This window comes from Lontra canadensis, unplaced genomic scaffold (genome assembly GCF_010015895.1).
Source record: "Lontra canadensis isolate GAN:19392208 unplaced genomic scaffold, GSC_riverotter_1.0 scaffold1, whole genome shotgun sequence".
Taxonomy (NCBI): Eukaryota; Metazoa; Chordata; class Mammalia; order Carnivora; family Mustelidae; genus Lontra; species Lontra canadensis.
Genome location: NW_022630995.1, coordinates 118,515,217 through 118,527,619, shown reverse-complemented (window position 1 = coordinate 118,527,619; position 12,403 = coordinate 118,515,217). Strand labels below are relative to the sequence as shown.

At 39.0% G+C, this 12,403-nt stretch overlaps 1 protein-coding gene across 7 annotated transcripts in view; it reads left to right on the top strand.

Moving 5' to 3' along the window:
• ARHGAP24 (Rho GTPase activating protein 24) overlaps positions 1-12,403 on the top strand; it is a 432,308-nt gene that overhangs the window by 350,462 nt on the left and 69,443 nt on the right. For 6 of the 7 annotated variants that reach the window (XM_032862347.1, XM_032862355.1, XM_032862374.1 and 3 more), the window contains one exon: positions 3,213-3,335. In XM_032862347.1, coding sequence (XP_032718238.1) covers positions 3,213-3,335 — 123 coding nt within the window. Of the gene's footprint in view, positions 1-3,212; positions 3,336-10,730; positions 11,073-12,403 lie in introns of those variants that run through there. The other variant, XM_032862365.1, reaches the window with a different exon arrangement.

The window sequence follows — 12,403 nt, the reverse complement described above, 5'->3', positions numbered from 1 at the left end:
GAATGGCTAAGCATCCCTTAGGCAAAGGCAATAATTAAAATATTCTGATTTCGAAATGGTAATTGTTTGGGCCTAGCATTGTGGTGTAAGTGCATAAGAATACAGAATAAATTGTTAGCACTGGGCCACTCCAAATGAAGCATGTCTTCCTGTTGTCATTTAGTTGTTTCTGCCACTCCTATGTAATATGACCTTACATGCATATTAATATGTGGCATATTTACATACATGTACAGCATATAATTTTAATGTGCATTGTTATGTATCAGAGAAAGATATCTTTGTAGTAAAAATCCATATGTATATATATATATGTATATATAGAGATCTATATATGCTATTGACTAATTGTTCCAAAGCACTAGCTAGACATAATATCTCGGAGGTCAAATTAAATATAATATGTTATTTTCATATTTGTGTGGAAGCAGTTAAATGAGGCTGAATTAATATTTGCAGAATTTCTCCTTTAGCCTAACATAAGGCTAGTATTTTCATTTTATTTCATTGAATTCTCACAAAAGTTTACTATGTCAGTATTTTTTATACATAAAGCATAATCTAAAACATTGAGTTTCTAGAAGTTATGTAATTTCCCGGAAATCAAACAGTTAATACAAGGTGAAATTAAGATTTCAGCTGGGTTTTCTCTGACTCCTGAACCTATGCTTTTTCGCATATAAGTTGCTTAATGTGACAGTGGACTGAGGATGGACCTACAGGTGTAAGAGGGCCATTGTTTCCCAAACAGTGAGGTGTTTTTTGTAGTACCAGAAGGCTAGCCTTGTTTATTCAAGACTTCTGTTGGGGGCACCTGGGTGGCTCAGTCTTTAAGCATCTGCCTTCAGCTCGGGTCATGATCCCAGGGTCCTAGGTTCAAACCCCACATCAGGCTTCCCACTTCCCCTGCTTGTGTTCCCTCTCTTTGTGTGTCTCTCTCTGTCAAATAAATAAAATTTAAAAATAAAAAAGGCTTCTGTAAACATGAAGAAACCATTTTTTTTAAGATTTCATTTATTTATTTGAGAGACTGAGTGAGTGAGAGCACACAAGCAGGGGGAGGAGCAGAGGGAGAGGGAGAAGCAGGATCCCCACTAAGCAGAGAGCCTGACAACAGGACAACACGAGGCTCAAACCCAGGACCCTGGGATCAGGACCTGAGCCCAAGGCAGACACTTAACTGACTGAGCCACCCAGTCGTCCCAAGACACCAATTTGATGTGGTTCCTCAGCCCCTCCTCTTACTCCAAACAAGTTGTATTAAAATATACAACACCAATTCTACTTGTTCATCTGATTTGCTTAAAGTTATTTCACTTCTTTGACCCTTCCCATGTTCTGTAAGTTTACATCAGTGGTAGAAGAGTTGTATCTCTCAATTATTGTACAGAATTGGATAGAATTCAGAAGTCACAGATTCAGATGCCTATGGCTTTCATGGCTGTACGCAGATTAGGTTGGAGGGGAAAGAATAGTGAGTGGTGGGATGACCTGTTGTGAATGGGAGCCTGTAAGATTCTCATGAAGGGGTTCGGATCCACTTGGAAATAAATTAAAATGTCTTAGTCAAACATGACACTAGGATATGAATGAATTCAACCCAAGCTTGCAAGTGTACAATACCTGGTGTTCACTTTTTGAACACTTAAATGTTCATAGATATTTTAAGCACCTCAGAAGTTAGTTTTTTTGAACTATTAGTTTATTTGAACTATTTGAACCCTGAATTATCAGAATTCAGTTAAATGTTCCATTTCCTTAATTATCTTTCTGTTCCATTTCCTTAATTACTCCTTCTGTGGACAGCACTTTAATTATTTTCGAAGAGACTAAAGCAGCATAGTTGCTGATACATATCTTCAGAAATTCTCTTTTAGGGATGGCTGGGTGGCTCAGTCGGTTAACTGTATGACTCTTGGTCTTGGCTCAGGTCACCATCTCAAGGTCATGAGATTGAGCCCAGAGTCAGGCTCCACACTCAGCATGGAGTCTGCTTGTTCCTCTCCCTCTGCTCCTCCCCCCACCACCGCTCCCTTTCTCTTTCTCTCTCTCTCTCTCTGCTAAATGAATAAATAAAATCCTAAAAAAGAAAGAAAGAAAGAAAGACTCCCTTAACCATAAATAGGAAGTAAGGAAAACCACGACTCAAGACCTTTTTCAAGGTCATATATGCTTATGTACATTTTATAAATGAGAAATTTAAGTCACTAGGGAAATGTAAATATGCTATAAAACATTTCTAAGAAATTAAATCACATACATCTGAGGTCTAGCACTTCAAAGTTGATAGAGATTATAAAGGTTTAAAAGTATATGGGTTGTTCTTTGGAGGGGTGGCAAAATAAGAGAAACCATCAAGATTTTGCATGGAGGCACTCCTGGGGTTTCCTAAAGCTTATGCTTTTGGTGTGAGGGTCATCTAGGGGTTGATTCGGCCTTTGTGGCTGGCCAGGCCTCTTCTCTTTGTTTGCCCCCTTGAAGATGTGTTCTTGGAGAAGAGGCTTTCCTTCCATCACGGAACAATAGAAGAGGACCTCTGGGTCAAAAGTTTTTTGTTTTTTGTTTTTGTAATAAGACTTTACTTATTTGTTTATTTCACAGACAGAGATCACAAGCAGGCAGAGAGAGAGAGAGAGGGGAGGAAGCAGGTTCTCTGCTGAGCGGAGAGCTCAGTGGGGGCCTCGGTCCCAGGACCCTGAGATCCTGACCTGAGCTGAAGGCAGAGGGTAAACTCACGGAGCCACCCAGGCGCCCCTGGGTCAACAATTTTACATGCGGTTCTTTTTCCTTTCCTAGAACTCCCCTGCCACCCATGATGTCCTGGTGGCCCCACTGTGTGCGTATGAAGCAGTACTCAGACTGTTGAGCACTTGCTTCCGGGGAACATCCGGACCCTGTGGATTATTTCTCCCTCTTTCATTGTGCTTTTTTATTTGTCCTTATTCAGCAGTGCAGTGTGAATAGATTGGATTATAAGTCAGTGCAGACCTATGGGTTGTTGCTAGGACAAAAAGGCAGGCTTTGTTTGGGGAATGGCATTTGTTCTCCAGTTTTCCCCTGGAAACATAAGAGCATTTCCTTTTTAAGCAGATTTTTTTCACTCTGAAACCATGGTAAATATTTCCAATTGATTGGGTAGGTACATTTCAAGGGCCCCGCTGCTGATGGGGGATCTTCAGCTGAGCACACACTCATGCCTTACTATCTTACAGGAGGTGATCGAGATCGGATGACAGCAAACCATGAGAGCTACCTCCTTATGGCAAGCACCCAGAATGATATGGAAGACTGGGTTAAGTCCATCCGCCGAGTTATATGGGGACCTTTCGGGGGAGGTAAGTATGTATAGAGTTGTGGAAGAACAGAAAGGGAGACCAAACCTGTTTATCCTTGCCCTCCCTGTTGACGTTCCTATGAGCTCCTATTTTCAAATGGATAACTATTAAAATAAATAGTAAACTATTCCATGTTATTGGACATATATCTAAGTAACTGTCAGAAGTTTAACTTAAATCAAATATCATCGATAACCAACTTTCTTCTATGAATATCTTGAATTATAAGAAGGGATGATAATTTTTTTTGTTTTAGATTTTTCCATTTCACTAACAATAAATAGTTATAGGAATTGTACTATAAATGTAGACTAGTTAAGATTATGCAGATATGGGGCAAAAAAATTTTTGACTAGTATCTTTAGAAGGGAACTTAGTCCTGAGATGATCAGTGATATTGAAGAAGAATGGCAAAGCTCTAGATGATAATCTGATGATTATTAGAGTAAAAAAAAATGCTTTGCCATCAAGCAAGTGTTTGTGGATTTGATAAATTTTAAAAATCTTACTGAATACAGTTTTGAGAATGCACCATGCAAAGAATAAACTAAATGGTACTATAAAAAGAAATGAAAGGAGGAAGAAAGGGTAAAAGACATGATCTTTGTCTATTAAGGATTATAAAATAAATAGATATGACATAAACAGACAAATTACATAAATCAAAAATTCAGTAAGTGGAGCCAAAAATGGTAAGAACTCAAAAAAATTTGTCTGTAACCAACATGCAGTTCCCAAAATGTAAAACCTAATAATTTTTTGTTCATGTCGTTAAAATAAATTATATTAAATCAAATTCATATTTAGCAAACTAATTATAATTCCAGTGTTTATTTTTATATTTTTTTGTGTATTCTCAGCACCCTCAATTTAGAAGTGAATTTTTTTCCCCTTAACATCTTAGATACTTAGGCTGACTCACCACTTTATATTTTAGCATAACTTCAAAGGTATACTATAAAAAGTTGGAAAGTTGGGTTCTACCAGGTGAATGATACAAGTCTGCAAATTGTTTTCTAGCAGTGCCTTCTGTTAGGGAAGGGGGTGGTTCCTCATCAGGATGACAGTTATTCCAGTTTGCCTGGTAACAGTCTGGTTTACAACTGTTGCCCTAGGATAATCATTGATAGTGCTGCTTTTCACTTTCATGGTGCCATCATTTCGTGACAACTTATGTGGTCACCCTATTCATATGCTAAAATGGGTAGTAAGTGACTATGTAAAACATTTAAAAAGGTCTGTGGCCTTAAAAAGCCCTTCCCTGCCAACATTTGCAAAGGATTGCTCACAATTGTTCTTCAGACAGATTCCTGCGTTGGAGGTTTGCTGATAGGCTCCAGAACCAGGGATCTGTGGGATGCCTGACAACGTGTCTTTTCAAAGTTCCCGTCATTTCTAAAGACTCTCTTTACCCCTATTATCAAATTTCTAGGGTTTCTGAGTTAGAAGGATCCTTAATATCTGCCAGAGGAGGGATTTCTGTTTGGGATTATTTCCATGAGGTGTGACATTTTCTCCCTTTCCTCCTCTTCCAACTGTCCTTTTCTCAAGAAAAATGAATGTGATCCAATTAACTATATTATATCAGTCACCACAGAGGTCCTACCAGCTCAGGAGTCCCCGATGTTATCCCAGTGGGACTAGACAAGAACTATAGATAAATCTTCAAATTTACGAAGTTGGCAAGGAGCTCTGGTACTTGATAGGTTCTATGTACAGTCGTCCCCCTTCATCTGTGGTTTCTCTTTCCAAAGTTTTCAGTTACTCATCATCAACCACAGTCCAGAAGCAGATGATGCTCCTTCTGATCTATCCTCAGAAGGTCCATAGTAACCTAATGCTATGCCACAATGCCTCTGTCATTCACCTCACTTCATCTCATCACGTAGGCATTTCATGTACTCACAACATCACTAGAAGAAGGGTGAGTACACTACAAGATATGTTAAGAGGGAGTGACCACATTCACATAACTTCTATTGCAATGCATTATTATAATTATTCTATTTTACTATTAGTCAGTATTGTTAATTTCTCACTGTGCTCAATTTATAGATCAAACTTTATCATCTGCATCAACTTTATATATCTAGTAAAAAACATAGGATATATAAGTTCAGTACTATCACCAGTTTCAGACATCTACTGGGGGTCTTGGAACATATTTTCTGTGGATAATGGGGGACTACTATACTTTATCCTATGAAATGAGCTTCAGGGAATTTGTAAATGCTTGACTCAAATTTACTTCTGAAGAGATACATTTTAGCATAGAACACTTACCATAGAAACAATGCTCCAATAAAAACTTTTCTGCCCTTTTTGTTTAATTGACGAGTGTTATGAGAATGCAAGGCAAGCTTTTAAAGTACTCATTCAATTTATAATAAATCCTTTGTGAGTCAACTGAACATTAGAATTTTTTTAAGTAAATACAGAGCAGAGAACCAAACTGAATGTTGACATTCGTAGAGGATTGCAACTGTCACCCATAATCTAGAGTTTCAAATGTTTGTATTAATATACCCACTCTCTGCTCAGTGATTACATTTTAAATAAATATTATAGATTTGAGTTTCAAAGAAATGTATATAACTAAAAACCCTTTTATTTCTCTTATATATTAGGGGTACACTTAATATTTCATTAAAAATATGTTTTCTGCTGATAAAGCATATTTTAAAGTGACTGTTTTAGTTCAATCCCCCGTTTTGTGTATTAGGTCATCAAGACCAGAGAGAGTGACTAACTTGCCAAATGTCAGTTACACTGTGAGTAACAGAACTAGGAAGAAAACCCATGGCTTCCAGTTTGTAAACTCCTCTTGCTTTCTTTCACAATAGTGTGATCTATCACCCCTACTATGGGAATGAAAAACCCACAATTACAAGCCTATGCCTTACTAGTAGTATATCCTCCAGTATATGCACACAAAATTTTAAAAATTATGCTAATTAAAATAAATATGGCTTTTCAAGTCCTTCAAAAATACTGGAATTGATACTATCAAGAAAGTGAAAACACAACCACCAGGTTGGGAAGAGGTATTTCCAGATCATATATCTAATAATGAACTTGTATCCAGAACTTATAGGGAACTCTTACAACTCAATAATAAGAGAAATTAAAAATTTGACTCATTTTTGTCTCATTTAAAAAATGAGCAAAGAATCTAAATAAACATTTCTCTAAAACATGCAAATGGCCAAAAAGCACTTGGAAAAAATGCTCAGTCAGTGCTATTAGTAGTCTGGAAAATGCAAATCAAAGTCACAGTGAAATACCACTTTATGCCAACTAGAGTGGCTTGAGTCAGAAAGTTCAATAATAACAAGTATTGATGAGAATGTGGAAAAATCAAAGTGCTTCTCATTGCTAATGAGAATGCAAAATGGTACAGTTGCTTTGGAAAAGAGTCTGGCAGTTCCTCAATCAATTAAACACAGAGTTATTATAGACCAGTATTTGCACTCATAGGTAGATTATACCCAAGAGAAATGAAAATGCATGTTCACACAGAAACTTGTACATAAATATTTATAGCAGCATACTAATATGCTAATAGCCCAAAGTAGAAATGCCCAAATGTCCATCAAGGGACAAATGAGTCCATAGAATGTGGTATATCCATGCCAGGGATTATTATGCAGCCATAAAAAAAAGGAATGTGGTATGGATACACACTACGATGTGAATAAACCTTGAAAACATGCTAAGTGGAAGAAGCCAGTCACAAAAGGCTACATAGCATATGATTCTGTTCATATGAAAGTACAGACCAGGGGAATCTATAGAAACACGAAGTAGAGTAGTGGCCACTTAGTGTTGGGATGGGAATGTTGGAGGGGGTGGGTGATAGCCTAAGATACAGAATTTCTCTTTGAGATGATGAAGACATTCTAAAATTGACATGATGATGGTTGTATATATCTGTGAATATGCTAAAAATCAACTTGTACACTTGAAATGGGTGAATCCTATGATATGTGAATTATATCTCAGAAAAGCTGTTAAAAAATTCCTCAATTGCCATAATTGCCTCTCATAAGAAAATACATTTTCTCCTCCCTATCTTAGTTACGGAACCCAAGACTCTGTTAATCCTAAATAAAGATCTCTTAGATTCCATTCTCCCTCCCAGTGCTTAAATATTGTTGTGGTCATAGATTAAATGGTATCTGCAAAGGCATTTGGAAGGTGACATATCACTCTGATACATAATTTCTGTATGCCTCCTTTGGATACATTTTAAATGTGTTTATTGCAGAAAGGGCATTTCATTACCTGTACTGCCCTTTCACAGTCAGTGTTTTCAAGAAGTTAAAGTTTTTCATAAGACACCTAACCTCATTCTTGTTTAGGTTGCATATACATGTAAAATACTCCCCCTTTGTCATTACAATAATATGACATTTGATGAAAAATAGGAGCTTGCCAAGGTTTTCAGTCTCTCAAAAATGAAAAACTGTTATGTGAAAGTCTGGAATTACAGGCCTTTTCTTTTTAGTCAATAAAGCAAACTTACAACAGATAATCAGATAAGGGAATGGAACAAATGGAAATGGAAGTAGACATTCACTTAACATCCTAGCCTGATAACAATATCCAGTATTGAATCTAGAAATTTCAGCTTTGTGTTATCTGCTTAAAACCACTGTAAACAGTTGCTTTACCATTAATAATGCTGAGAGGCACATGGTTTCTGCTTAAAAGTCAAATCCAAAATTTAGGATATCAAAGCATTTATTTAATTTTGGAAAAGCTTAGGGATTTTGTTTTGTTATTTTAGGGTGTTTTTACAATTTTTTTAAAAAAGATTTATTTATTTATTTATTTATTTATTTGATTTATTTATTTATTGAGAGAGAGCACAAACATAGAACGGGAATAGGGAGAGGAAAAGAGAGAATCTCCCCTAGGATTCCCCGCTGACTATGGAGTCCTATGTAGGTCTCAGTCCCAAGACCCTGAGATCATATCCTGAGCTGAAATCAAGAGTTGGACACTTAACCAACTGAGCCACCCCGGCACCCCTACCTGTTTTTTTGTTTTGTCTTTTGGGCGGGGGGGTGTTTTTTGTTTGGTTGGTTGGTTGGTTGGTTGGTTTTTACAATTCTTTTTGATTGTTTTTGAGGCAATGTATATGGAAGTGCCAAGCCCATTGTCTGGAAAGAGTGTGAATCCACTGAGAATTAATTAGATCTGAGTGTTTTGCCTAACTCTGACTACTAACAAAATCAGGTTCTCCCCGTCTTTATGTTTCCTTATATAAGAGTCGAGTCAGAGACAGCAATGCAGTAAAAATACTGAATGTGAATTATCCTCATGATGAATAATGGGCATGTGGTCAAGTAGGGGTTAATTAAGTGGTAACGCGGTCTTGCCTCTGACACAGACCACTATGTGATATGTACCCAATGTATATATCATTGGGTATTAGCCCCCAGATAAGGGGTATTAGCCCCCAGACTTTCAGTTTGCTTGTTTGTGAAATAAGAAAATCAGACATAACCTTTTTAACTGAGATTCATTCTACCTCCAAAGTCCTGGGAGGACATGCGTTCCCTCCATGCCAGTGCTCAGGTCAGTGAGATTTTCAGTTGGCTGAGGGGTCTCCCAGTCCAGCCTTGCCACTGTGTTATTTGTCCTGAGTTATGCTTTGTGGTTCTTTATTTTCCTAGTAGCATGCTGTCACGCTAAAGGCAAAAATAAGTTTAGGGGCACCTGGGTGGCTCAGTGGGTTAAGCCTCTGCCTTCGGCTCGGGTCATGATCTTAGGGTCCTGGGATCAAACCTTACATCAGGCTCTCTGCTCAGTGGGGAGCCTGCTCCGCCCCCACCATCTCTGCCTGCCTCTCTGCCTACTTGTGCTCTCTCCCTCTGTCCAATAAATAAAATCTTTAAAAACAAACAAACAAAAAACAAGTTTGAACTATACGGCAGAAGTCACTACTGATGATTCCTTCCATGACAAACAATTACCTATATGGGCATGCTGGGCAGAGAAATGATGTTTCTAAAGGGAGTGCCTTTGTAGTAGTCCTCCCAGTTTTGTAACGTGCCTGTCAAATGGCTTGGAAGGAACGTAGAGACCTTGGGGGTCAGTTGGGGTTAAAGCACTAGCTATCTGAATCTGCTTATGGAACAACCGGGTAGATGAATGATTAACTCAGTGAGTCAATTGTTTAGTGAGTGGGATTGAGATTGCTGGTGGACATGGGGGCTGGGGTGGAGAGAGGGTGCCTGCAAAAGGAGAGGAGAAAGTTGAAAACCGGACTGGTTTTCAGACCAAAACTGGAGAAATGCATGTATGTATAAATATGCATAAACGCACACCCATGAGTTGAGGGTGTTTTTATGGTGGTTGTACCTGCATGTTCGTTGTTACCAGATGGAGAATATTTTTCTATTTCACAGACACACACATATGTACAAGTCCGCATACATGTATTTTAGCAATATGCACATTGAAATCAGCACTCACGAATAGATGGAATTGCAAAATCCCTAAAAAAGTCTTGTATAGGAAGAGAATAAATGCAGGAAGAAGGGGGGTAAAAGCTTACCCCCTTGTTGTTGGTTTGGTGCCCTTTGCTTTCTGGAGCGGCTGAGGCAGGGAGCTCTAAAGGAGCTGCACAGAAAAGGGCAGGAAAGTCAACACAAAGTCAGAGGAAGAAGAGAGGGGTTCACACGCCGTGTGGCATTCTCCCTCCTCCCCTCCTACTGTTGTGATTGCACCTGCTGCATGTGACCGGCGGGCACTGAAGGCAGCCGCAGCCACAGCCACGGCACGGTGACGAGGCAGCTGCCGCTGTGCCAGCTCCCGGTCAGCCCTCATTGAGAAAAGGGGAGTCAGAGCCGGAGGAGGGGGGAGGAGAAGCTCCCCGCAGAGCTGCCTTCTCCAGGGATCTGGATCCGGGGAGGCCCCTTGGAATGGGCACTCAGCTGTTCTGACGTGGAAATTCCCTCGGGAGCCCAGGAGTTTGAAGATAGAACGGAAAAGGGAGAAGCCCGCAGAGAGCATCAAAGGCAGAGGGGTGCTATAAAAGGAACCGGGGAGTCCTTTGAAAAGAACCTATCATGCACTGAAAAGCTTTCTGGAGAAGGTGCCATTATTTGCCGTCCCTTTTGCTCAGATGAAAGGAGCCAGCAAGGACGGTCCCGAAGTATTCCTCAGGGGCCTTTTTGTCATTGTTCCTTTTTCCCCTTGCATAGGACTATTCACTGACCTTTCCAGAGGAATCTCAGTACCCCCAGTTCCAGCTGAGAAGACAGTTCTTAATAAAAAAACAACTCCTGCTGTTTGAATGGGGGGTGCAGCTTGCTTGCTGAGGCTGTTTTTGCTGAGACATTTTGGAGTGACTGCAGAAACTTAAAAACCAAACAAAACACCAAAACCTCTTTGGATTAGGCAAGAGAAAAGGAAATTTTTTTGACCAAACAAGAAGTAAAGGGGAGGTGGTAACTTATCCGTGATCCAGGACCTGGATGATAAAAGCCTTCAAGTTATAGGAATCAGCACTTCCACCCTAACAAATAAACATGAGAAGGAGTGGCTGTGGGGTATCGCGCAGAGGCAGGTTTTAAAAGAAGCCTGAGACTGGTTCCAAACTTCGGGCCTGTATGATGCCTGAAGACCGAACTATTGGGGGACGCCCCTCAGGTGCCTTAGCATCAACTCCTTTCATTCCTAAAACTACATACAGAAGAATCAAACGGTGTTTTAGTTTTCGGAAAGGTAGGTAGATGATCTGTTAATGTCCATTTAAAAAATATATATATATTCACTAATGCTTTAAGGTCAGTTGATGTTCAGATAAAATGGGAGTTTGAAAACCAAGAGATTAGAACTATATGAGAGTGATTGATGTCTCTGCTTGCCTGTATTTATTTTTCAAGGTTCATATTGATATGTTTATGACTGAATGGGCCGGGTAGGTGGGGCTTACAGAAGGGTACTCCTACGGGGATCTCCTTGACTGATGGAAAGCCAAGTGAGCTGGCCTGACTCTTCTGAGAGGTGGGGCCAAGGCGACCTTGGGCGGCTGCCAGACCCAAATCAAGCAGCCATGTTATCACTTCTTGAAATCAGTCCCTCTCAAAACCTTGTTCTCTGATCCCATCACGTTGGTGTAGTTCTGGTGCCTGTGGTTGCCTTCCCTCCCCTGCTGAGAAAATTTGAATAATTAGGTTATCTTTAGTGACCTTTTTCAGGAGCCGTTGGGACCATATTGACTAACACTGATTAGAAATAGGAGTCACCTTGACTTTCCAAATATATCAAAAGATGGCATTGGCAGAGGCCAAAGATAGAAACTTTGAGGAGTTAGGAGTAGGAAAATCTCACAATTTATAATCAATAAAAGAAGCTGTGCATTTGAGAATTGATTTCTGTGGGGGGAGGTAAAGGGTACATCATCGGTAAAATAAAATGATTTTAGAAAACATTACCAAAATATTTTTAAATGTCTTTTTGCTTTAAAATGGGGATAATTAAATGGCATTGATTATTTAATTTGGAACTAGGTAGTTATAATTTTAATGTCATGCATAGTAAGTTAATTAATCAAGAGCAGATATGACTAGCATCTAAGGCTCTTTCTCCCTTTTTTCTTTGCTCTGCCACCTATTAATTAACCCTTTATAGTTACCAACAAAAAAGAGAAGAAAATAAAGAAAAAAAACACATATATAAAGCAACATATAGTAGGAACTTCTTAAAACTAAACCTTGTTCCTTCTGAGTCTTTACCTTTGAGCAGTTATGATCTGCCTATGATCATTATCCTATACTATTAGCAAGGAATTCAGGTGTTAATTTCTATTCCTCTCTCATCCATAAAGGTAATTAAATGAGAGATACATGCCTCAGCTTTTATAGATTTCTAGAGATTTTGTGCTTACTGTTAAGATTGCATCATTGACAGAGAAATTAGTAACAATAGAAATTGGAGGAAAAAAAAAAAAAAAAAGAAGCGAGGGAGTCCTTACTTAGAGGACTTGTTTTTTCCCGGCCCTTCCAGCCTTCACCAACTAAAGTCAGTTTATCCAAACGTACAGAGAACGTCTA